Genomic DNA, 27,135 nt, shown 5'->3' on the forward strand with positions numbered 1-27,135 from the left:
TTTACATGATATGAATAACATGAATACATGTTACCGAATAATCATTAAACAAAGTATATAGATGTTCTCTTCGAAAAACGTAAACAAAGAAGAAGAATTCGAGGGAGAAAGGGATTGACGGAAAGGGAGAAACGATTGTTCGAGGTATACAAGAATATTTTATTCGTCGAAAGTAACAAATATACAGTTCTTCCAAATAAACTTGCATCGATTGAAATCATCAGATTTGTCGTAATCGAGATCGTTTTACGCGATTAAACGTCCGCGCGCGATCGTTCGTCCTTCTTTTGCCTCGTATAAAATGGTTGTATATCGACGCGGCGTGTATTGTCGACGTGCACGAAAGAAATCACGGCATTTTCAATAAACTGTGAATAGAAAGATCAACGGAAACCGAGTTTGTTCGATGGGAACCGAGAGTGAGAATTTTGGCACGATCATCCCCCAAGAAACTATTTACCACTCGCACGCGTGCTCGTACGTTGGTGTAACAAATCTGTAAAATGCGTTCCATTACCTTTTGCTTTTTTTCTTTTTCACATCGTGCTGGATCGATGTCGATCATTCATTTTTCCTCGTTCCTTATTCGATGTCCTCTACCTACCTACCTATCTATCTACCTATCTATCTATCTATCTATCTATTTATATTTATATATAAACATCCGTCTAAATGGATCTATCCATTTTCTCACGTGTCTTTAGTACGTATGTACATATATGTATATCCATCTAAATGCACAGTTCTAGTTACTTCGTTCATGATTATTACATACGATTCTTTTACAGTTCCGAATTCACGGTAAAAATATTTCGCCTTATTACAAAGAGATCTATGTACAAAAACGCGCGAATCGCGCACAATTAAGGCAGTGTTTCGATGAGTTCGTTGAGATAATCGGCTTGCACGAGATCGCGTTGGCCGTTCAACGGCCGGTAACTCGCTTATTCACCGATCGCCCGTCGAGAGTAGCGAACCACACGCGAATCGTTTATTTTCACTCACCACCGGATACGTCGCGAAACTCTGACAGATTGCGACAGTTCAAAGCCACGGGCCAAGTTGGGCTTCCAAGATGGTGGCTGCGTCTGTTCTGCCCATCACCCGAAGATGGTTCAAGAGATCCGTGACAGCCGTGGGTTCGTGGTGCTTTGCCTCCCACAAGTCCAGGATGTGTTCGGTTGGACTAGACTTTGTCGCAAAGTAGTTGATGTACCTATAACGTAACACCGAGAGACGCGTGTTTTCTTTCGACCAGATATACTACGGGGTGTATCGTTATACGAACGAGAACCAGATATAGTAGAGGTATTACCACCGAACGACTGTTAATCTTTGGTTTCTCCGTTGAATATTACGTTCGAGAGAGATTGAATCGCATGCTTTTACAACGAGATAGCTAACCTGTCAACCTGAAGCCTCTGCGCCAGCATTCTCCAGTCGTTGCCCAGGGCGTTCGGTGGATCCAGGCACTGGCAAAGTTGCTTCCTCAGGGACCTGGTAAACCGAAACGGTCTCAAGGTAGTAGAGTCCGTGGTCGCGTTATTAGCATGTCCGCTGCTGACCACGGTCACTTCTCTGAGCGGCCTGGTGACGCTTCCGGAGGAAATCAATTGCTTCGCGCCGTCGTAGACGATCCTGAACACTTGCCTCGTGTCCGAGTTCCCCTGCGATACTTGAAGCTTGTAACTTCTGGTTGTGGTAGGTCCGAAGGCAGCGTCCAGCCCAAAGGTCACGTGTTTCGTGTTCTCCTGACAGTTCCACGCGTCTCTGAACAAGATCTCCTGTCGCTCCGTCGGCGATTTACTTTGCCACTCGTTACCAACCTCTTCCAAGCTGACGCACAACGATTCTCCGTTGTCTTGGAAGAGCAGCGTTCGCGGCTTGTCCAGCAGATAGCCCCTGATCTGCGATTCTCGATCGACGATCGCCTTCATTGCCGCCTTCGTATCCTCGACGGCGTACACTCGGACGCAACACTGGCCAGTCTGGCTCGCGAACAACGCCAGTCGTAGTCTCTTGGTGGCGATCGAGTTCTCGCAGCTTTGCCCGGCCAGAACGTAGCCCCGCAATTGTTCGGTCACGATGAACGCTTCCGCGTGGTCGAGCTGCGTGAACAGCGGTGTGTTTATCGTCTCGTTGCCTAGGGTCAACACCCTGGTCCACGTAATCGATTGATGGTCCTTCGAGGAGGCGATCGCCGTGCCGTCCTCGATGCTCAGCCCGTCGCACGCCCAGACGCTCAATTCCCACGTGGCCAGGTGCAGTATCGCGCAATGCTCGAATTGGAGGATCACAGGCTTGTTGAAGGTCGCCGACGAAGGCCCACACGTTACCACCGCGGATAATTGCGTGATACCATCTGTGGGGAAACAAGCGATCCTGCTAGATCGTACACGTGTAATATCGCGAGTAATAAATATTCGAGAACCTTTTTCTCTATACTACTGGATTTTTACACATTCTAAGTAGCCATCGTACGACCAGAAACTTTTCAAAGACTCTAAAATTTCGTAAAATCGAATTTAAAACGACAACGCTTAACTTGGCAAAGGTCGTTCGAATCAAGTGGAAACGTCGTAATTTACGCGTCGCTTACCGGGCAATCGAGGCCTGAAGCGATCTTCGTTGAGCACCGCCAGGTAGAGTTCTTCCCTGAGTGGCTTCTTCGGTACGGCTCCCTCGGGCACCGACATCGATATCCCGGCGTCCGGAAGCACCAATAGCGCCCCACGCGTGTTTACTGCCGCCCCGGCCACGTTTCCGGTCTCTAACTTTGGCAATCTGACGCTTTCCGAAGCGACGTTGTACGTGGAATCGGAGGACGGGTAGGAGCTAGTGACGCTGTTCTCGCAGTCGGAATGGATTTGCTTGTCGCTGCAGGACTCCTGGGTCGATGTGCTCGGCGTCGGCGACATCGGCGAGGGTTGCGGCCCGATCGAAAGATGCGGCACATCGTAATGATGTTCCGAGAGGGATCTCGACATTGACAGCTTCGGGTCGAAAGGATACTCGTAGCAAGCCGGCACGCTCGTCGCTGTTACATCCGGCTGTAAACTCAGCTTCTTGTCCTGGTCTGGGAAGAACTCTGGCTGGAATTCTGAAACGCACACGGCTCCTGGGTATCTCTGCGCGCCGCTGCGACACTATTCCGATCTTTGGAACAACGAGCTTCGCCACTTTCATCCGATATTACATTTCCTATTAGTGAAAAATGCTACAACCTTGTTCGCCTCCTATGGATCATAAACATTTTTCGCGTCTCCGAGCGCAGGTACGCAAAACAGTTTGCGTCAACGTATTTTAAATATGACAAGAGCACTGTGACGAACCACGGATAGAATTTGCTAAAGATCCTACTTCGGACGATGACGGCGAACGCCGGTTATTTTTGTGAAAGCAGCGAACACATAGCGTCGAATAAATTTCAAAATACATAGTATCGTGTTCGTGATATGGTATTTGCAAATAGCAAAACAGACGCGTGATCTCGTTGAAAAACATCTTTATCGTGCATGTAATTGTACTTTCTCAGCGAACGTCGCCCTTTGCTCCTTGGTTTGTTTCTTTGAAAGGCTTACCGTTACGGGCCATGGAGTAAAGGGAATGGTCTCGACCTTTCCGCCTTAGAAGTTTCGCTAAGAAAAATGCCAGTCCGCCGATTACTACGCAGGCGACAGTCAAACCTACGTAGAGAGCCACGTCCATCTGGCGGTTCGCTGTGAACATCAAACGACGTTTTTTCTCTTACCAAGGTTTCGAATTGACAGTGAGCGAAACGCGCAAGAAAGATTCACGGTGCTAATTCGAAACTTTATTACGACGTCGCGACGCGTTGGACCGGTTGCTGAAAAATAATCGCCTGGTACAGGATTAGAGTAAGCCAACAGGCGTTAATTCCTCGTTGCAAGGAGCACTTCGTGATACGATCTCGCGGCCCGTTTAAGACGTACCGTGCGAATGGCGTCGGTAATTTTCGCGTGTCCGCGAAGCGTGCTCCGTGCTGGACGACGATCAACCACTCGCTCATGAATAATTTACGCGGCAACTTTTATTTACTTTTTACGCTCCTCGGACGCGTTCCCGGAGGGTGAGGCACTCAATGCCTCTCTCTTTCGACGGTGGGCGTTTTTAAACGCTTCCCTCGCGGCGCTAAATATTACGAGCGTCGTAGGAAACTTTTAAGGTTCCTCACCATTTACACAGAGGACAAACTTGTTCTCTCTGGGTTTATCGTCCCACAGTATTGCGTCATTTCGCGCAGCGGTAAAGATTATGATCGTTATTATCGCGGCCATTGACGCGTCGTAATAGACAAAATTGTACGAAAAAATTGTTAAACCGATAGGTTGAATTAGGGAGTAGCGTTGCAATCGAAAGCGATCGAAAGCGTAAACTTTGATCATTCGGAACTTTTTTTCATATTTCTCGGTCGACGTAACCAAGTATCATCGACGCACTTAAAATGCGCGCACTACCGGCAGAGATTTTCAAGAAATACCACAACGGACCACGGCTGACGTTCCTAAGCTTCTTCCAATTTTAGAATGTCAAAGCCATTCTCGGCTGTAACCCCGGTACGTGACTTTCAAAGACCGGCTTCTTTCCTTCGCAGGATCATGTGCGTCTGCTTGGCAGCACGCTTGTTCCAGAGACACGTGCTTCGAACATCAATATACGCGGCGTCGAAAACGCATACAAGATTCGAAAGGGGAAGAGAGATTCCCTAAAATGTAATAGTTCCACGTCGTTACCCCGGGGGTGAAGAAAGGCGGCAGTGTATATGGAAATTGTTTGCCAACTTGACCGTAGACGAGGGAGCTTGAAAAACGACACTGGATTTATTTTCTTAGCGACGATTGCTTATTTTTCCAAGCCCCCTCCTAACGTATCCAAACTCTAATAAATTCGATGCCCCTACAAGATTTGCGGCAATTTCTGCTTTTTTTTGTTATTCCGTATCGACAGATTCTGCAATCATTTTTCGACCTTTATCGTAGACATATTTTTCCATACTGTACACACGAATTGTACGTAGAGATAGACGTTTTCAGGACACGCTATTATTCGCGACTCTTGGCGCGCGTCTTATCGTGGCCGTGGCGAAAATTGAACATGCTCCGGAATTGAAGGGATAATTCCTGGACATCCATTCCGCCACCTAGCGATCCACGTACAACTTCGAAGCTTCGTCAACGGATAATGGCACTTTATTTGCATGCACGATCAATTTCCCCGTTGCACGACCCCGAGGGGCGTAACGACTACCGATTACATAATTTTCTTCGATATTAAAGCCACTCCCTTCCCCGTACACCATCACCATCCTTCGGAACCCCCTTCGACTAGGACCGTATCGCGTGCAACTTTGATGTGGCTCGGTCGATAGAAACGTCCACCTCCAGGGGGTATCTGGATCTATACGGAGCAGTGGGCCGCCCTTGACTACCGGCTCCCACCTCGATTGTTACGATTGTTTGGATCGCGCTGAGAACCGACGATCAGAACCCGGAGCCCTCGGCCCTCGCAGAGCGTCAATAATTAACCGATCGCGTAATTAAATGTAAATAGTCGAGGGGGCTTTCCAAGTTGCCCGTTGACGCGGAAAACTTGATCGACAAACATACTCGAGCGCAGAGAAAAACCTACTCATCTTTCTAAACTTTGTTTGCAAGTGGACCCTGCGCGCGGAATTATCCGCCTATTTTACCAAATTTTTCAAGCTCGTACAATTCATGAAAATGGATACGCGTAACAAAGACTCGTGATGGTTTTGCCAAAATCGATTCGTGGTACATACCTTGCACGGTCTCGTTATAATCGTAAAAAGAGCACGCGAATAATAAACGATGCATTTACGTTTTTCGAACGATAGATGATGAGAGATAATTCCATCTGTTCCTCGTTAAGAAACTATTTTCTCAAGTTTCTCTGGCTCCACGATGATCGTAGGCGCGTTTAATGTAGCTGTAATCGAGGGATTGTATATCGTTGGTCAAGCAACGCTTAAAGTTGGCATAAATCGCAAGATATCCGGTCTTTTATTTACTCGCGTAATACTACCGATGTGAACGTCGGCATCGGATCGCAAACCGCGCCGAACGGGGAATATAAACGGCATTCGGCTGACCGTGAATAATCCATCGAAGAATGTCGCGCGACGAGTTAGGGGCATTTTCTTGGCGACTGGTCGAGCTCCGTGCCTCCTACTCGCGCAGTATTCTTTCATTTCGCACGCGTCGCTGTAACACCGGAACGAGGCTGAGGGTACGGAGACCGACGTACGTATTACGGATCGCCGCTTCTCTGATCGTCAAGGGAATATTTAAAATAGATCGGAGATGCAAAAGTCTTTCAACGAACATTGTTTCCAGACACTTACCTTCTTCGGTCAAATGCGTGCCACCCATTTTGGTACCGACACCTAGAAGAAAGAACGGTAGAATGACAGAGATGCGAACGTAATCGACAATCTACGATACAAAATGAATTATCGGTTAAGGTCAACAGTCGATTAGGGATTGAAATTGCTGGTAAAAATTGAAACGCAAAAGAAAATTAAATCTCTCGAGTTAATTTCTCCAGATCGAAGGGTTGATAACGTTGAAAGGTTTACGCACGAGTAATACATTTCTCTAGTAAAAAGGGAACGCGTCTCGCCAAACAGACATCGACTAGGAGACTAAATCGCGACAAGGAAAGAATAGTTGTTCGTGACTTACTGTTGCACATCCCGCCCGTGCAATTCGCCACGCTGATGTCCCTACCCTGACACGATCGGCCACCATGGCTAGGTGGTGGCTCGTCGCACGATCTTCTTCTGGTATGCGTGCAGTCGTTCCCACATATCGACCATGCCGACCATCTGGACCATCCTCCGTCCACCACTATTTAGAAAAGAAGAACAGATCGAACACTATTTAGTCTTGTAGAGTTGTTTAAACGACCGGTAAAACGAGTCTACAACTTGTCCGTATCCCTGTCAAGTCTTTCTTAAAAGCCATATGCGTATGCATGTACGTGAATTCGTTCGGTTACGAACATTGGCATTTTCTCGCTCCGTGACACGCAAAAAATGAACCACGTGTCCCCGCGTACACGTTGGCGTGACCCTCGATCGTCTCGTCACGCAATACTTAGAAATGGTTCATTTCTCTATACCTATTTTCAGTTTCGTTTTTAAATAGACGCATAAGCAACCGCTTACCTAAACTGTTGCTGAACTCCTCCAACGCGCCAGCTGTTCCGGAGTAAGCTTTAAAGACAGAAAAGACGTAGGTGCGTTATCGAAAGCGAACGAATGGTTATTTGGTGATAGGAACGAGTGCGTACAGAAAAGCGTGACACGTTTGGTTAGCGCGTAGTTACTTGTGCAAAGTAATTATGTTGTAAACATGTTGTAATAAATTATTCGTGCAATGTAATGGAAATAGATTTTGTCAAGCGCTTCTCCGTAACAAGACTGCAGAACATTGACACTTGCAACCAATTAGAGTAGCGGCAGCATATAGGTAAGATAAAAATTTCACGCGTCGCAACAGACAAGGGGTTAATATTTAAAGTGTCGCGACAGAATCTCGATTCTTGGTGGACGTTGCCCTCGACGGTTGTTTCAATACACTCCGCACGACTCTCGACAGGGATGCGACGCAGGTGTCTTTCCGAATGTCGCAAACGTTTTCGAAAGGTGAATACAATTTAAGAAAGCCAACGGTGCGCGAGGATGGAGGCAAACATAAAGAGCGAGTGAGAGAGGGAGAGAGAGAAAGGACGATAGATAGACAGACGGACAGACAGACGGACAGAGGTGGGGTGGAACATGGAATGCAACGGATAGGCGACCGTGAGAGGAAAAAGTCGTAAATCAAACGAGAGAGTGTCCTCTCTCCAGCATCGGTAATATTGGTTTGTCGTGGCAAGACCTGCTTGACTGTCTTCTCCGCTACACACGACTTGAGATCGAACGAAGGTCCAACGATCAGTCTATCCTGCTTGTTTGTTCGCTGGACGTAGGTAGAACGTTGTCGGGAAATAGACGACACCGCTAAGAAGCGGCGGAACGAGCAAGAAACCTCTACCGCGGAACTGAATGGCGCATTGACGTTCACGAAGCGCGCGGTGCTTCCTTGTAAATCGAATTTCGTTAAAGTAATGCGCTCGAGAGACTCACCAGGACAAGCGGTGTTGCAGTCCATCTTCTGCTGGGATGGCCCGAGACAGGGTTGACCCCCGTTCATCGGCGAGGGGTTCGTGCACGTTCTCGTCCTCTTTTGACCCCCTTTCGCGCATCTCGAGTAACACTCCGACCAGGCTGACCAAGAGGACCACCCACCGTTCACTGCAACGGAATCAACGAAGACCATGCTTTGATTCAATAACAGTTTCGGTCCAACCGAAGAATCGATCGAGTAGTAGAATGTATTCTATTCAACTATCCGATTCCAAAGATTCTTTCTCTGTATTGTTTCTACGTAGCTTCCGCAGCTGCATCCAGCGGCTCGTATTCCTAACTCTTTCCAATTCTATTTTCTTATAAACTCTGCATTCTTTCCTCAATTATTTTATAACAAGTATAATAAGAACAACAAATAAAATAAATAAACATAGATAGTATATAAAGCTGATCTTAATTAATTTTTAATCGCGTGTTAAGCTGCACGTTTATACAAATGGATACATAAGTTGTATCATCCAAAGAGGGGAAAGTTATACTAAAAAGTAGATTATGCGCGTTGTATCGAAGGATAAAGTTGCCGGCAAGTATCGAAAGAAAGGACTTACCATAAACCGTCAAGCTGACAGGCTCGCTCAATCTCTTGGCGGCGATGTTCTCCGCGACGCAAGTGTAATTCGCTTGATGGCTTAGTTTCGCCTGACCCACGAGAAGGTGGCCCTCGCTCGATACTAAAAGCGTGTCCGATTCCGTGTCGACAGGGACGTTATTTCTTAGCCAGTACACTCTCGGCGATGGCACTCCCTCGGGAGGCAGACACCTGAGTTCGGTACTCTGGCCCGCCTCGACCGATACAGAGTACGGCGGGGACTCGAACTGCTTCTTCAAGTCTAGGTAAATGGAATTTACAATGATCGAATAGACAGTATCGGCGAAACGAATCGCGTGAAAAAGTTTTATGGCAAAAGAATAGATGTCAATATTCATATACAAGTGTTCTGAAGAATGTTGGCCATTTTTCATTGCTGTTTCGTGAATGAGATATTCGTTTCAATGGTAAGTATGTAGTTACGTAAGCCGGACAATAATGGACAAACGGTCCTTTTCTAAATTGATTCTCTTAGAAAGTCCGGTCGTCATTGTGTTGCCTTGCCTTGCATCAAGGGTCGGAATTAAATAATGACCTCGCTTAGTAGAATCAAGATAATTACGAGGGGGCGTGGACAAAGTAAGACGAAACCCGTAGCTGTCTTGACAAGCAGGCAAACAACCATCCAAGGCAAAATATTTCTGCAACGACATTGTTAATACGACTATTGCTTAGCGAGGTGTTCGGTTCGTGCTAAATTGTTAACTTGTTTCCGAGTTTATATGTATTTACGCGACGTTTACGTATGTTTCATCCCAAAATACGCGATTCAACGTTCCGCGTACTTAAAAACCGCGATCCTCTGATTCTTTCGAACGTATTTCCTTCATGATGTCCAGTGGCAATTTAAGTGCACGTATATATAAAAACTGACATCGATCCGGCACATTTGTTACCACTTGCTTACAGGCAACGTCGACGGTTGCCGGTTGACTTTTAATTTGCCCGGATCCTGACCATGCAAAACACTCGCACTTGAACTTGTCCCTTCCAAAGTACTCCTCGATGTGATCTCTGGTTACGTTTAGTTCGCAGTCGACTATCCTGGTCCCGGTGTGGGGATCCACAAAGTCCTGTTGCTGCGACTCGACTGCCCTTATATCGTTGCAACGGAAATAGATCTGCAACGCGTGAGCGGCCTTGCAATGCAACGTAGCTGGTTTGCTTTTAACTACGAAGGAATCGACTGGTTCGGTGAGAAAGACCGGCAGATGACCGCCTGATTCGGAGATCAATTCGGTATCAGTGGCTATCGTAGCCGAAGGCACGTCATCGTCTTCCTCCAAGAGGTAGGAATCATCGTCCTCCGCGGCATCCTCGCCGTCTGAAAAAAGACTGTCAGGCTTAAATAGCGAACGCGACTGTACGAGAAACTGACAAAAACCATCGTATCAGTTTCACTTGTGATTTAATCGTCGTATACAGGTCACAGTTTCGGGTTTTAAAACTCGGATTTTAGCGTAATTTATTCGTGACAAGGATTCCGACGAATTTCAATGGATGCCAATGGGCCAGAGGCTTGTTGGTTGTTTGGTAATTAACCGAAACGAACGAACGTCGTTGCTTATTATCGGCGAGTAATAAATGCAGAGAATTGGATTACGATCGTTATCGTGGCAGGAGGCAGTCGCAATCAGGCGGAATCGCGCGACGACGCAGCCAGTCAGTCATTTGAATTCTAAATACGAGTACAGCCGTAATCGTAATTTACGATCGAGTTATTAATTCGGCCCGGACATTATTCACGGTGCGTCCCATCGAAATCGCGAAATCGCGAAAATTCTATATTTGCTTGTCAACAATGGCCTCGCACCCTTCCCCCTTCCCTCTTGTAAATCCTGACGCCGGCCCATTAATGCCGCCGTTTCGCAAGCCCGAAACTCCGCGTTCTGGCTACGAACAATCGCGCGGCGCACGCTGCAGTAATGAATTTTCGGATTTACGCGGCGCACCGGTGCACAAGTCCGATGCATTTCCCGCCAACGAGTGGTTAGACCTTTATCCCCGTGCGACATTTGGCCGAAGGCCACAATTTTCATCGCGATAATCGGTACCGCTCTATATCCTTTTCGTCTCGATCCAATTTTCAAATAACATAATAATAAAAAAAGAAAATGGTACAACGCGTCGCGATTAACACTTTGACTGCCCACGTTACCCATATATGTATAGGTGACAGAACTCTCAACAGTGTAACTAAAACAATTAATTCTCAAGTTGAAACGTTAAAGAAAATAAATTTCAATACTACGACAAGTATTAAGTTATGTAGTTTACAGTTGCCTAAAATCAAAGTTTCGGTCTCGCAAACAATTTTACCATTTTAGACTGGCAGTCAACGTGTTAAAATCGGGTAGGGCCGCAGCCCTCTTAATAGCCTAGAAAGATATTCTAAATGCATTCTCGTTGGATGTTTCGGTAACTAAAATCGAAAACCGTCAAACAACATTGCGCGATCGACAGACGTCACAACCACCCACCGGCCATCTCGCTGCTTTTTATCGTTCTCGTTTCTCGCTATTTTTCACATAGTCCAGAAACGAGGAAAAAATTTCCCTCGCGCGGAAAAAAATGTCAGAATTTATATCCGATCCTGGCAGATACCCTCCGATATATCCTGCTCGGCGAGATAGGAATTGGGCGACGGGCAAATGAGAAGCGTCGGTAGACGAATGGGGGGAAAAAAAATAGAAAAAATTTGGTAACGTGACGTACCCGTGGCGAATCGAGGTGCGACTAAAAGAGAATTTTCATCGGTTTCCGATAATGGGTCTCGATCGGCTGTCCGACGGGGTATGCTAGAATCGCGGCAGCCAGTTTTTACCCGCATGCGAATCAGTTCGTACGAAAATTCTCGTTAGCCACTTTCGATGCTCGACCGCGAGCCATATCGTTGATTGAACCGATAATGTTCTCATAATCATCTCAAATTCATAATTTTTCGATCTATCTTACGTGCGTACGCGGGAACAGCGCACTATTTAGACGCTTGTTGTTTCGTAAAATTTTACTCAAAAAGATAGAATCGTGACAACCCTTTTTGGAACTGATCAAATTTATACGAAACGTTCCAAGATGACAATTGTTAGATACAGCAGAGTCAAGAGGAAAGTACTTGAGATCATCAATATCGTCCATCGCTTAGATAATACTCTCTCGATGGAACGACGGTCTATGTATTGAATTATCCTTGATACTCGTTTTCGAGGAAATTGCATTTTACGTTTTCCGCGTCACCTTTGTTCTCAGATTTACGCTTGTAATCTTGGATCTATGATCGATTACACTTTCGAAACTGCAACCTTTGTAAACCCCTGTTTACATCGCTCTAATTGCTACCAGCAAATATCCTCGGCACGACGAGCAGCGAGCTAAACAGGGAAAAAAAGGAATCCTGAGAGCGAAAGGGCAGACTAGGGGTAGCGGGCGAACTTAATTGTGCAACGTCACGCGACACGCGAGACCAGCCGGGATCGTAGGAAAAAAGCAGGCTCATCGGTTTCCGATAATTTGGCCCGGAACGGTATATCCGATCTTCCGATGGCGCGGTGCTCGAATCAGCCGCCACGGATCTACGCGAAGCCTCTCGTTAGCCCAACGTAGCTAGATACGTACAGTAGTTAGTCGCATATCCTCTGGATACGCTGGCTGGTTAAGTTTGTTACGCGTGTAGGTACTACACGTATCTACCCATACAAGTATCGCGTACACACTAGTCGTTTGTGTGCACACGCTTCGCGAGAAGCATCGCGTTGCTACCGTACGGTACTGTTGACCACGTATTACGCCGCGCCGGTCAGAGTCACAAGTACAATCATGTACAGTTTCAGCGTATATCTACGGCCGAGAGACCACACATCGCGACGTCTCTTAATTAACAAGGATACCTGCAACACCAATGTTCTTACTCGATCCGCGAGTAAGCGGGTATCACCGCCGGATATCACACCAAACGGAGAAGGGACTGACAAACGAGACACATAACCGATAATTAGGCCAAAAAAAAATGTTGCAAAAAAATCGATGCCTCGTACGTGTAGGCTAAAAGAATCCAACGGTTGGAAAAACGAAAGGGTTAATATTAAAAGCAGCCCGCATAGAGTAAAAAACGAAGGGCGATGATGCGTATTACACGAGTCGATTATAGGATAGCAGCGAGGCTCGCGTTAAGGCGTGTAATTAACCGGGTAACAACAGAATCAGATACGACTGGTTGGTTGGTTGGTTGCGTGCGCGCCTCCCGCAGTGCCTTCTTTCACCCGTTATCGATAACGATGCCCTCGAGAATTGGCGTCTCGCCGATTCACTGTTGCCTATTGTGCATCGAGTTGTCGTCGAACTGGAACAAAATTTTACGTCGCAGCTTTTGCGAATTCATCGTCCCGTTTGCGAGACACAAAGGTACACAGATCCCCGTGTACCGCTTTACATTGAAATTGCGAGTCCCGAAGATTCGAATTCTTCGACGTGGCAAGATCAAACGCGGGAAAACTCTTTTTACCTATATCACACGACTCGCTCGTTCTATTTTTTTTAACCGCGTAATTGGAGATTTTTAAACAAATTTCGTGCTAACCACCACGTCGGGCATCGATTGCAACTCGATCGATCGATATTTCACGATATTACCAGATTTATCTTTTACTCGGCCATAGACTTTCCCGAGGTTCTCCAAGATTTCAACAATAATCACGCTTGCACAACTGCCGGGGCCTTCTCTCTGCGCACCACTCTCTCGTTTGATTTACGATAATTAAAGCTGACCCGACCTTTCGCCGCGGCAACGAAAAGAATGGCAGTCCAGAAAGGTTTGCAGAAAGAGAAAGAGAGAAAGATCGGCTCGACCGCGTGGTCGGGCACTGTACCGATGAGAGACTACGAGAGATTAAAGAGTTTTTCTCCCTCCACCCGCTGGTGGCTGCTGTCAGCTATTTTTTGTTTCTTTTCCATTGGACTCTGCCGCTCTCTTCAACCCCCTGTCTCTTGGTGGCTGTCGGCTCGAGAACGGGCCCCGTTCTACCGTGGAACCAACCGGGTAATTGCTCGGTCGACCGAATCCACCAACTAGCGTCCACGCTGCTTGCATTTTTGCTCGAGGCGATTTCACGAGATCCACCGACCTCCCACTACCTCCGAGCTTCAGCCTGGCCACGCTCCAATCGCGAACGTTAATCGCGATTTACTTATGATTGTTATCGAGGAGCAGACGATTTCGCGACCGACTTTGCACCAGATAAAAACACCGACACCGATATAGCCTAATCCGAAACTAAGAACGCGAAAACCGTCTCGATCGAAGCATCGACGTTATTAAAGATTGCTTCCCGCTTTCGACGCAATAAATACCTACTTTTTCACGAAGCCTTCGTATTTTCTCCGATCGTAATTCTTTCGAGTCGGTGTAACTGCGAGCGAAAGCTGCCGGCAGGCTTGCCGCGGGAGGGAAAGGCGAAAGAAAACAGGCGAAGGGGATTGCTCGGAGGCGCCTCGAGGATCAAGGTACGTTGTATACTTTTCAACGAGCTGTTTTAATTACAACGACGCAATTGCGATATACGTATTCCTGGACACCTACGAAACTTTTACAAAACCTGTTGAAAATGGAATTTCTCCATTACGACACGATTCTACGAATAAAATTAAGTAAGTTGTCGTTATCGTCGGTAATACGGTACTCTTGGACCGAACGGATAGTTATTTACTCCCTGCATCGTCCATCCATTCAATTAACTTTAAAGTAAATCGCACCGCATTAACGATTTTTTTTTATTTCGGAGTGTTCTGCTTGGAAGAACATGGGATAAAATTGGCGTTGATTCGAGTCGTTTCGTAAGCGAGCGTGAAAAATGTAGCGTGGCGCCAAGTAGAAACGGTGGCGACACCACAGCGACCAAAACGTGAGAACGACGAACCGGTGAACACAACACGACCTTCTCTGGGCTCGTTAATTATTAACGCGGCTAATATTTTTCGTGGCGCGGCGCGGCACGGCGGCCAGTCAAGCCAGCGAAGTTATGACGCGATATCTCGTCGCGATAAATCGTCGTGGTAATTATTCACGCTCGTATACGTGCGTTTCTACGCACGTGGACTACGTTCGCGTAGCACACTCACATGCTGTCCGCGGCGAGAGAAAACCGTCGCGCACAGTCGATCGTCTTCGACGCCTCGTGATTCGTGCATTCGTACAGTTGTTCGATGAAAGATTTTAGGGATCCGACTCCCCGCATGGTTTTTTACACTTTTCAAGGGACGTTGTTCCGCGACAAGTAGCCAGTCGATAGCAATTTTTTCCATTGGACGGCTTTACTCCTCGCGTCGCGATTACGAGGCCCCCCGTTGAATCCGTCGAGGGCGGTGATTAGTTGGCCACGTGGTTAGGCGAGAGAGCAGCGAACGAAGAAAGCAGAGAAGGGTTCTACCTCGCGCTGGGAGCGTAAGGTCGCTTTAAAACTAGCTCCGGGGGAGCGTAATCCATCATCGAAAACGGCTGGTGTAACGTAACCGGCCGGTTATGCCCACCACTAATCAGCAACGCTGACTTGCCGTATAATTAGATCTGCCTGGCCCCTCTGCTTCTCCTTTCCCTTTTCTCGGAGCGAGCTCGCGTCTAGACCAGTGCAGTACAAACACGACCTTCCTTTCTTAACGCGGGAATCGCAAAAAGTATGTCCGCTCGCTCCTTGTGCTTCGCGTCGCGACGCCGCTAATCGCGGGTGCACCCTTCGATCATCGTACGCCGCGGTTGATTCTAACGATACTCGATAAGGGTGCTGAATCATTCTCAACTGTATATTAATAGTCAAAGATAAATCTACAGTTTAAAAAAAGAACAAACTATCGCACGAACGTAATTGACGTAACCTTTTTTCTTACGTTCTTTCTTTTCGAGTTATATCGTGTTTAAAGAAATATCGTCTTAATCGTGGGTGCTACATTTTAGCGGCATTTCACGATTTTAACCGGTTGCAGAATGCCTAACATGTACCCACACACATCGAATTAGTCGTTCCGTAGATAATTGCAATTGTCTGAAAGAAGGAAGAGGGTAGTCGAAGCAATATTTCGTTTTATCGAATTGTATCTTCTAATTATCTCTTTATATCGAGCAATCTGCGAAACAAAAGCATTCGTATCGCATTGTTTCCATGTCGAAGGAACAACGGCTAGCGTACGGCTGCAGTTTCGATCCGAGCGATATTCGTGAATGTCGGAAGCGTGATTGCTAATCGACGGAGTCCAGGTCGAGCAGCGTGTCGAGTACTCGTTAAAAGCCCGAGTTAAATTACGATCGTCCCGCCTTTAGTTTTTCCCTCCTGATTGCGTTCTCCCACGAGTTTTAGACAGTCGTACCAACTACTACTCACCTTCGCCGGATGTGAAAGGGCGCACCAGGCCCGGCAGCAGCACGCAGAACAACAGAAACAGAGAACACGATTTTGGCCTCATCGCGTACGTGTCGCCGTCGCGCGGGTCATTCGTTCATGTTACGTCGACGGAAACGCAACAATATTTGAGAATTTCGGCACTGGTTACTGCACTTTTACCGAACGGTCTTCCAACGATGGTGGATTACATCTGCAACGCGAAAAAAAGAATTTTTAATTTGTGATTCTTCGGTATACCTAATCTAGATTCGAGTACATTAGAAAAATTCGGTCCTATACTTTGCTCGCTCGTATCGTTTCATTCGATCGGATGAAAATATACAATGTACATGCATATGTATTTCTTAGTGTTCGTTACATAGTTTTGCGTTTGTCGTTAGAACCTGAAAGAAACACAATTGAACGATTTTCGATTCAACAATGAAAACTACGTTCATTATTTGAGCATTCCAAGAAGATTGCGTTTCCATCGAAAATAACAACCACACAGCCAGATATGTATATTAGAAGAAGAATGAAAAGTTGCCGGTGGTACGCGACGAGGGCAAAGAACATTGATGCTACGCCGCGCCGCGCGATTTTAACGTCGAGGCTTCGTTGTTTCCACCGGAATACGTAAAAGACTGTTAGAAGAGGCGAGAGTGCCACTTAGGTGCCGGCTGGCAAGGCAACCCTTGCCTTTAAATATTCTAGCGGCACCCCGCGCACTTTCCCGCACGCGAAATTTCCGCGTGGCGCGTACCGTCCGCGTCCCCCGAATTCAACGAACGACGCTTCGATGCCAGTGTAATTCTCCCCTTTTGCTCGTTCGTTTGTTCTCTCGAACTCGGATCTCCCCGTTGTTCGTAGCTAATTTTGATCGATAACCGACCACGATAATAATTAACGACGATCCGTCTACCGGAGACACGGTTCCGTCTGATTGCCGATAGTTGGATGCTTAGAACGCGTCAATTTGCAAGAGTTCGGCCACCCTTGGGAGAAAATTTAATAAGAGATTCTAGAGGCCAAAATAAGACGAAAATCAAGAATAATAATTTCTTGATGGAGGCTTCGTTAAAAAGTTGTTAACGTTTAAAGATCCGTCCATACTGAATTTTTTCTCGAAAGTGGGTAGGATTTCGAGGGTATGTCTAATGACTAAAAATTATTGTAATTGACCCTCGCAACTGAAAATAATTTTTTCAGAACGATTTGAAATTTTTTTTTTCCGTCGAAAAATGTCACACCTTCTCGAATTTTTTTCTAGAAAGTGGGTAGGATTTCGAGGGTATGTCTATTGACCAAAAATGATTATAATTGGTCCCTGCAATCAAAAATAATTTTTTTAGAACGATTTAAAATTTTTTAATTTTGTTGAAAAATTTCACACCTCGAATTTTGTTCTCCAAACTGTAATCCGTAAGCGAGCAGACGTATCGTAGCCAAGCGTTTTCGCGATCGAAGGTGTCGTTCGGCTCGAGGATGCAGAAAGTCGGTGAAACCGCGATGAAACACGAGGAACAAACACACAGTGGAGACAGTAGACAGGGCCAAGGGTAGACGAGGATTCGGGACGAGGAGGCTCCCTGAGATTCATGACGCGGAATAATCCACGCGGCGAGGAGCTCGAGGAGCTCGAGGAACGCGCATTATGCGAGCGTATTGGCGTCCCTACACAGATTTCCCATCGCGGGAGCTCGGTCTAATCCTTCAGGACGAGGACTCAATTTATAAACGTGCCCGGTATTACCACTCAAAGGCTTAAAACACTCGACGCCGACCGACGCGCGACGTCGCGTCGTGCCGTGCTGTGGCGTGCGGACGAACACATGGCATTTCACACTGCAATTGCTACGAATGGTTCTTACTCCGTTCCACTCTCTCGCCCTCTCGCCCTCTCGACGGGATAAGCGCGAGAGAACTCGAGTGCTATTCACTGCCGGAGCCCCAGAAAAGCTCTTTCTTTTCACAGGACCTGTTCTACCAGAGTTCTTCTTCGGCACTTGTACGAGCGGTGTGCAAGCTGTCCGCTCGTTTCGAGGCCGGCTCTTCCTTTTGCCGCGCTGGAAGGGATGGACGAGTCGGGATTTCAGGCATCGAGGTGAACACGGCTGCGACTTAAAAGCGGTTTAAAAGCTTGGAAGGGCAGCGCGGGTATCGCGTGACAACAGGTAGGGGAAAATCAACGAGTCGAACCTCATGGAGTGCATATACAGCTACCGGTTTGCCAGGCCAGCGTTCCCTTCGATGTTTCTATTTCATGGGACGGAAGGATGGATGGATGGATTCGCGATCGACGCACGACGCATCTTTGTCGAGTTCCGACAGAAACCTGTTGCCGAATTATCGTACATTCCAACACACAAAACGCGACTACCTTCGAATCTTGTCATTGTAAGGATATATATCAGGCATCCGGCCTGAATAACACGTGTTCAATACTATAGAATCGTAAAGACATATTCATGTGTGCCTGAAATTTGATTCAACTAAAAATTGTTGCGTTGCGACGTCTGTGAATCGAAAGTGTTAGGTGGTCTCAGTGTTGATTTCTAACTGTAAAATCGGGGTTTAGTTCCATCGAACGGAGGGTTGACCGTGGGGTGTCGTCGGTAGAGTCGAAGCTAGCGGTCGAACCCAGGTGGCGAGCACCCATGTCTGGTACAATCGCAAACATTCGCTACGCGAAGCAGCGGCAGTCATCCAATATTTGAATTTGGCAGGTGATAGTCGCGACTAAACGCATCCATAGAAGTCATCAGGTTTGGCCATAAACTTCTTTCTTCTTGGAGTTTGTAATGGCATCTTCGTTATTGTTTTCCAGTCGTCTAGAAGCGAATCCTGCGCGTTAAAATGATTCCAAGTAAGCTCGAAACGAAGTAGAAAGGATCGCGACTGCAAGGAACCCCTGATCGCGTCAGGTATGGAAGTACCACGTACATATACCAGTATGCACGGTATCTCCGCCCTTGGTTAAGACTATTTATTCTTCGGTTTCTCCACCCCCTCATCGTCAATCACCGTTTCTCTGTCTTTTTTCCTTTTTCTTCTTCTCCGACTGAACGTAATCCGAGAAGATTACTAAGCGAAATAAACATGTCAACCCCGTTCCCGCTTGTACAGGAAAGGAGGGATGTGGGTTTGCGGAGCGTCTTTATAGACCGTCGGTAGAATATTTCTTTTTCTTCCACGATCTATTCGTCCTCTTCTTCTGCTCACCTTCCACGTAGGTAGTCGTTCAGCAGATGAAGATCCTTCGAGATACAGGTCCTCCTGACTTTACTGACCATGGCCGTTACTTACCACTGCCAGATGCGACTACAAGTTCACACACATGCGATCGACCGTCTGCCCTGCCCTATCTTGTTACGATCTGGACACACAGATCTCGTAGATACCACCTCGGAAACTTCTATACAAACGAACGATCTATCGGCCAGGTGACATAGCCCTTTTTCTTTCGTTTCCCGTAATAAACATACAGGGTACGTATTCCGTTATAAGACATTCATCGTGAAGAAATAAATCGAAGCTGCGGTGTGAAACACATTCTTGCAACGACCTAATTTCGCTCTATTCCTTTTATGAAATTACTCATCCTGCTTACTGTCTCTTTTTACTACATGTACGTTTCTTGTTTGCTACCAGAGACTTTACAAAGATGATGACGCAACTTCGAACGGGCACTGTAAAAACTGTCCGTCTCGAAAACTGTGGATGGGAGTCGATAGGACATGGTTTCACGCGGTCATGTTTTAGTATTTATAAACTCTACCATCATCGTCTCGTCGATCGATCGATTTTCTACAATGCAAACGGTTGCGTTTCTCTGCAAAGTATATCCCCTAGAAACAGTCAAAGGATCCTTTACGCGTCAATTTGGCCTTTTTTCACGATGAAAAGCGAGTACAGAGAATTGCATAAAAGTAATTCTTTAGAGAAGCCATTTTAACCCCTAAACGGTAGCTTGGGCTCGTTTTAAAATTGCGACCGACGAATTCGCGATAAGATGATTCTCGTCGAGGACCAAAAGAATTTCGCTTTACGGAAACTCGTCGTTCGAAAATGGCGAAATGAAAGAAACGGTACGGTTGACGACCGCGCGGAAGAAATTGAAATACACCTTGGAGATTTCTTTGATCGTTTCGTTAGAAGAGACGCGTGCGCTGACGAAACAACACGGAGAACAGCATTGCGCGAATATGAGCGTCTGGACGCTGTAACTGAAAATACACCGTCGCGACTACGCGTGTGTTTGCCGCGTTCGTGCAACGACGACATCAGGTTTCCCTGGACACGGAGAGGATCAAACGCGCCACCCACGCTCGATTTTCGCCACGGTGAAAGTTATTTGACGTTTTTGCATGAATATAAAATGCAACACGAGCATCCCGAGGTCTGGGGCCGGGCGTCGTGCCCTGCAAATATGTATCTGTCACCGTGTAAAGGAACACGCGTGAAAGTGAACGACATTTTCGTTTCGAGGCTGCTTCGTATCTCGACGTCATGGACATTGCTAAAAGAAACTTGCTTCTGGTCTGAATGTTCAATATCACGTTTATGCGTAAACAATGTCGGAACAGAAGAAACTGACTTTATTTTAAGAACAGTAAACATTGAGAAAATTCGACAATTGGTATTTGTTTCTCGTAAAATTTACTTTTGTTGTCATAAAAATTGGAAAAATCCTCTTAACTCACCAACTACGTGTTTGGATTAATGCGTTATTTACTAGAAATTCTTTTCTCGCATCAGTCTCTCTCTCTCTATCTATCTATCATCGTATCGGATGTATCTCCCGGTATCCAACGGTCCCTTTCGTTCGATTTCTATCCATTATATTGGTCGTCCTTTGGCCCGGAAGCTGAGATCAAGCCAACGGAGAAGAAATTCTCGTTGATGGAGGGAGGGGCTGGCCTGGCAGGATCTGTTGGTAGAAGCGTGAACATGGTTTTCGCGCGTGTTTCACGAGAGCAGGTAAAACACGCCGAGCCGTGAGAACGCAGATAGAGGGTTCGCGCGTGCCAGGTGGGCAGGGCTTCTTCCTCGAGGGCGCAATGTTCTTTCCCGTCGAGTCGATCGTAACCGCGATACCGGCGGGAGGAGCGATCCTTGGTTCGAGATAGCACAGTGCATCGACGAGTTTTTAATGGTCACGGAAAACGTTCAAAGTCTGGGGGAACGAGACGCGACACACTCATCGGCCTGGCTTATGTACTCCCATCACGCGCGTTGCATTTCCTGCCTCTTCGACTCGAAACATCTTTCTCTTCTGTGCGTGATATTCCATCTCGTTTTGATCCCTCGTGAACGCGTGTCGCGTGAAAGCGGAAGTGGAAAAGCAACGTCGAGGGGTCACGAAGCCTGTAAATAGCGGACACGATCAACGCGTCGCGTCGTGCCGGTTGCTTTTCTTACCACCAGAGGATTAAGCAAAACGCGTTTAGATACACTTTTTTTTTGAGGATACGGACGTTGTGGCGGGAGGTTTGGAAACAAATACCGTCAATTTTATCTATCGAATATTCTCTCTGGGGTTTTCTTAAGATCCTGCTATTCTTCTGAACGAATACTAAAAGAATACGTCGACGATCGCAGATCGTTCACGTACATTTTTAATTCCAACATTACGTGCTTTCGAATACTATTATAGTTGATTTTAGTACTTGAAACTGCTCGTGTACTCTTTAGAAGTAAAAACATGTCGATATTTCGATATTTATTTGACTGGTTGTAACGATAAAAGATTTTCTATCGCGTTGAAACGCTTCGAAGCTACACCGAACGGAATTTCGTAGGCTGATTCGAATCGTGCGTACTTTGTCGAGGTAAAGCGACTCGACGCGGCGACGCGGCGTTGAAAGAAAGAGCGGAAGTCGCGGGGTCTCGATGAGGCGAAAGCGGCCGCGAGAACTCTGTTGAAAAGCGAGGTAACGTCAACGGGGAGATTCAAAGAGCGGCGCGTGTCGCACTCGCTGCGTTTGCAGAAACGAAACGACGCGCATGCCGTAGGCAGAAATAAGAGGATCTATTGGCGCGACGTACGTTTTGCTCGACTTGACTTTTTTATTTTCCTGGCAGACAGGCTCGCTACGAGGGGGTCAGAGAGCGAAACGGGAGGCCTGGCCTCTCTCTATCGAACGCCGTTTCGCGGAAATGATTACGTTGGTACGAATGCGCGTAGGTCGTTTAGTCGTTAATAATATCTGTCAAAATGAAATAGCAGGACCCTTTTCCATCGAGGCTCCAACCCCGTTTACTTGCTCGGCAGATCTTGTTTCGCGTAAATATTTTCAAAGTGTTTAACTTTTTCAAAGTCGTACGTCGCACGAACCACGAACGACGTCCCGAAGCAGCCACATACAAGGTATCTACGTAGCCGTTAATCGTCTGGTTGCAAACAACTTAATTAAGCATTCGATGTTACTAACATGATGTAATAAATTAAGCATTCGATGTTATTAACATGATATAACTGTTTACAAGAGTATGTAATTAGGGGTCAGCTAGTTTAATTTTTGCTTCTTTCCTTGCTTTAACACTTTGACTACCGCGTCACACATATACGGGCGGCAGGATTTTCCACTGTGATAAACTAGAAATATTAATTCTCAAGTTGAGACATCGAGGGAAATAAATTTGGTAATTGACAGGATTTGAGAATTTTATGCAGTTCACAATCATCTAAAATCAAAATTTTAGTCTTGCAGAAAATTGCGTAATTATCAATAATTGTGGTCGCAATAAATATCGTATTACTTGAATGAACAAAATATGTAAAAGCATGAGAAATGAATGAAATTCAAGTAGGAACGTAAATATGTAATGATCTTGATGCGCAACTCGAAGCGGAACATTTTCGCGGACATCGTTCCCGTCGAATGAGACAAAGAGGTGATTATTGTGGTCGGGCATCGCAGCCGCGATTAATGCCTCCTATCAATGACGAGCCGGCGCGTAGCGCCGTTTATTAATTAATTGCATCGTTCGGACGAAATCGGAGGCAGATTATAGCAGTCGCGTCTCTCTCAATAGATTCTCGTTAACGGCCTGTATGATCTCAAGAACCGATCGTACGGTTAACAAAGCGTCGCAAACAATGATTCCCTAACGCCGTGAACGGTTAGTAATTTCACGATATCGATTTGTTCAATAAATCGCGCGCTATTTTATCATCTCTCGTTTCACTCGATCGAACACGACACAGGATTGTTATCGTGTGTACCTTTCTAGCGAGGAAAATTATTTCCAAACGTAGATTAAATCTCGTTCGATGAAATAGCAAAGAGATCGATGAACAATTGCTTTTTATATTAAACTAACCTCCGTAACTCTTTAACATACGCTATACTCCATTGTTTCGACCCGTATCCGAACGACATTCCTACGCTTTTCATTCTTCGCGTACGATATACAGGGTGTTCGGCCACTCCTGGGAAAAATTTTAACGGGAGACTCTAGAGGCTAAAATAAGACGAAAATCAGGAATACCAATTTGTTAATTGAGACTATATTAAAAAGATATTAACGTTTAAAGTTTCGCCTGTAGAACGGCAATCTGCGCTTGATAGTGGTTCTCACTCAGAAATTTGTAAGCCTTTCGATACGTCACTAAGTAGGGTTTCTCATGTTGAGTGAGAACCACTATCGCGTGCACGCAGCTGTACGCAGATTGTCGTTCTACATGCGGAACTTTAAACGTTAATAGCATTTTAACGAAACTACGATCAACAAATTGTTATTCTTGATTTTCGTGTTATTTTGGCTTCTAGAATCTCCCATTAAAATTTTTCCCAGGGGTCCCCGAACGTCCATGATGTATTTACGAAAATTAGACGCAAGAAAATGTATTTATCGGATGCCACGAATAAACGGCCGCCGACTTCCGGCGAATTTGCTACCTTGGGATCGTATGATCGTAAAATGGTCGTCCATATGTAGCGTCGAACGGAGATTTACAAACATTTGGAGGCACTTACTAGAATTGCGTATACAGGATCGCGTCGTTCGATACACGCCGTAATGGCGGCAGTAAGTTTTCAACGATTTACGCGAAATGTATGCACCGTGAACCAGAGGGAGCGCGATCCACGAGTTTCATCGTAAATACACGAAATATGTAGCGGAGGGGAGGTCACTCTTCTATTTCTCCGTTCGCAATTTACCCTATTCGATATTTGAGCAGCTTTTTCCGAAAGCATTTCGATATTCCATCAAAATTTTCACCTAGACCCATTGTATAAGCCCTCGAGACGCATCGATACTAAACTGTAAATCGGCGCAGTTATTAATTTCCGACAGTGTAATCAGAAGTATTACGAAAGCGAGGGAAATTATCTGTGACGCGCGAGATTCGTTTTCGTGTTTTAGAAAATCGATTTTTTACCGTGCAGTAGATACATCATGTTCGAATACCGGTATAAGATATTTTAAGAATTGATTTTTACGTGCTAAAATAGAACGGAAATCAAGAACAACGATATGTTGAAATTATGAGAAAAAGAACAAAGACTTTCGTCCGTCGATATTTATTACAGCAGATACTGAATACCCTACGCGTATAGTTCCTTGTTACGAAACATCATTTTTCTTCAACTCCAAGGCGCGAAGCGATTTCCACTACTCTTCATGTTTCTCGAGCTATTCGTCGACTGGCGCGACCAGCAACTCTGCCGATAAAAGTTGGCTGAATGCCGAGAGACAGAGAGAGAGCGTTCTTTGTCGCTCGACGCAACAAATTTTATCCTATAAGAAACTTAAAATGTTCAAATATTTCATTGCAGCTTCGTGAGAAATGGCTCGACGATGGTCAATGGATCGGCAAGGCTTCTCGATTTAAAACAAATCCAAACATGATCATATTTGAATTATCGTGTAGCTACACGTGACACGAAATACTTTTGTAACTATGTATACATATTTTCGTATGCACAGTCACGTTTGGATTCAATTTGTTCGGGAAAATCTCGCTAATTCATCGACAGTAGTTTCTCAAAAATATAAAAAGTTTTACTTTGCATTAATATCGCTACACCATTACGCAAACGATATCGCTTTCAAATAGCAGCTATCTACCGCATACGATACGAATGAATGCGTTGCTCTTGTTCGATCTCACACGTTCTCGGTGGATCCCATTCAGTTTACGCATGACCGATTCTCCGTTTGAAATTTGCGAATCCGTTTGTCCCGTTTCTCTCATTTTTATTACACAGTTGCCGTTAATATTATTTGCTAGTTAACATGTGTATTTATCGCTCGATTTAACTCTATTTACCTTAGTACCTCTGGTATACCACATGCAATTTACTTTCTAGCCAAGCATTAAAGTTAGGGATCACCGACCAAAATTGTTCTCATAAATCTAGTTTACTTGTAACGGCAAGTATGCACACGAAAACGTGCATTACGTACGCTTACGCGATTCCCGATATGTACATGGAACACATTTATCGAAACATATCACGAGGTCAAGGAGGATTCGAACTAGGAAAATACCGCGACGATTCGTTTATCAATCGCAAATATCCGTATTTTATCGAGTCTCGCAGGGAGCAACAAGTAAATCGTTTCGTCCAACCACACCGCCGCGCACTTTTTCCATTATTATTAATGCCAAATCTGCTGCTTCCAACTAGCAACTCGAATTTGCTAGCCGACATAAGAAGCGGTTTATTTGTCGCAAGACCGGCGCAGGCCGCGGTAACTTTATTCGAATTTAGCAGCAACAACGAACCGTTGTCAAGAGAAATCGAGCGTAATAGCATGAAATGGTATACTTACTGGGTGCCGCAGCATTTTTAAGTAGGTTCCAGGGTACAGTGATGGCCCAGCGGGAGTTGGCTGATAACGTCTACCTCCCAATTTCGTCGAACCTTTCCGAAACGCGCGTTCGATCGTCACTGAATCGAAAATACGAAACACGCGAGTAATTCGCCAAGTACACTCCGCGACTCGCTCGTTGCACTCCTTCATGCCCGAATTTTGTCACGGTAAGCTCGACGAGCTCGTGCTTGAAATTCGGTCGGTACTCGGATCGTTTGAAAGCTCGTTTACACAACGTTTCGATCGAACGCGGTAACTTTGACGAGAAAACGCGGGCACGATTTAAGTACGAAACTCACTCGATAGCGGCTGACGAGTCTCGAAACAGGAGTCGCTCTTTGAAAGATCCACTCGCACCGAGAGCCTCACTAACGTTCTCCGACGTGTCACTAGCTTCGTTTATCCACTGGACCAGCACTTTAACCTCCACTGCACTGACACTGGTCTTATTATCCATGAAGTCCGCAAACAACGCGATCGAACGGCATCGAACGATCCGTTGAACGTTGGTACGTCCAACGAAAGAAATTGCGTTCAAGAACTCGCGATAATTTCCCACTGTTTTGTAAGGGTTAGTAGGGTCGGGCCAAGGAACGGAACGCGACTCGCGCGCTCTTTACCCGTGTATTTCATTTCGCAAGGTAAAAAACGAGTTCTCGTGCACGCCGTGCGATACAGAACCACGTTATCACCTTCGACGAGCACATAACATCGAAAGCCCCAACGCGCGCGGCTCGTGTCGGCCAACTGACTCGAAGCGCAGAAACCTCGGGGCCCTTCGCCTCTTGGGCGCCGGTGCTGGTCGACCGTGGTGGTGGTAGTGCTGGTGGTGGTGGTAGCTACGACGGCGGGGACGACGGCGGCGGCGGTGGCGGCGGCGGCGGCGGCGGCGGCGGTTGTGGCAGTGGCAGTGGTGGGGTACTAGACCAACTAGTAGAGACGCTATGGACCCGGTAAATCGTAAGTCAAGAGAGACAATGTCGCTGGTGGGAGCGTGGTGCAGCGCAACGACGATCGGTCCGAGTTTTCGCCCAGCAGTCGCAACGAGAAGACCGTTGTCGTTTCGAAATATGTAATTAGATAGATATGCAGCATTATCATCGAATCGATCACGCCGC

General features: G+C 46.2%; 1 protein-coding gene across 3 annotated transcripts; it reads right to left on the minus strand.

The window, feature by feature from the left end:
- Positions 1 to 26,785, minus strand: LOC143351765 (netrin receptor UNC5C). 3 transcript variants are annotated; one of them, XM_076783645.1, is made up of 12 exons: positions 26,317 to 26,785; positions 16,190 to 16,400; positions 9,730 to 10,146; positions 8,782 to 9,063; positions 8,171 to 8,338; positions 7,208 to 7,255; positions 6,723 to 6,887; positions 6,383 to 6,424; positions 3,582 to 3,719; positions 2,600 to 3,100; positions 1,405 to 2,362; positions 1 to 1,216 (listed from the first exon to the last, which is right to left on the minus strand). In XM_076783645.1, the coding sequence occupies exons 2-12, from the start codon at positions 16,269 to 16,271 to the stop codon at positions 1,045 to 1,047; spliced, it is 2,973 nt and encodes a 990-aa protein (XP_076639760.1). In that variant the 5' UTR covers positions 16,272 to 16,400; positions 26,317 to 26,785; the 3' UTR covers positions 1 to 1,044. The 3 variants fall into 3 exon arrangements, with proteins under 3 accessions (XP_076639760.1, XP_076639759.1, XP_076639761.1); XM_076783644.1 differs by having other exon boundaries at positions 25,976 to 26,785; XM_076783646.1 differs by lacking the exon at positions 7,208 to 7,255 and having other exon boundaries at positions 25,976 to 26,785.
- Between the last annotated feature and the right edge of the window lie 350 nt (positions 26,786 to 27,135).

This window comes from Colletes latitarsis, chromosome 2 (assembly GCF_051014445.1).
Source record: "Colletes latitarsis isolate SP2378_abdomen chromosome 2, iyColLati1, whole genome shotgun sequence".
In the NCBI taxonomy this organism is placed as follows: domain Eukaryota; kingdom Metazoa; phylum Arthropoda; class Insecta; order Hymenoptera; family Colletidae; genus Colletes; species Colletes latitarsis.

What these genes read in the sequence shown, in the direction of transcription:
- LOC143351765 (XM_076783645.1), bottom strand. Translation starts at nt 16,271, where the DNA reads ATGAGGCCAAAATCGTGTTCTCTGTTTCTGTTGTTCTGCGTGCTGCTG. An exon ending in GGAGTTCAGCAACAGTTTAG is followed by an intron (nt 6,888 to 7,207) that starts GTAAGCGGTTGC and finishes TTTTCTAAATAG; the next exon opens with TGGTGGACGGAGGATGGTCC. An exon ending in CACGGGCGGGATGTGCAACA is followed by an intron (nt 6,425 to 6,722) that starts GTAAGTCACGAA and finishes TCTTTCTTCTAG; the next exon opens with GTGTCGGTACCAAAATGGGT.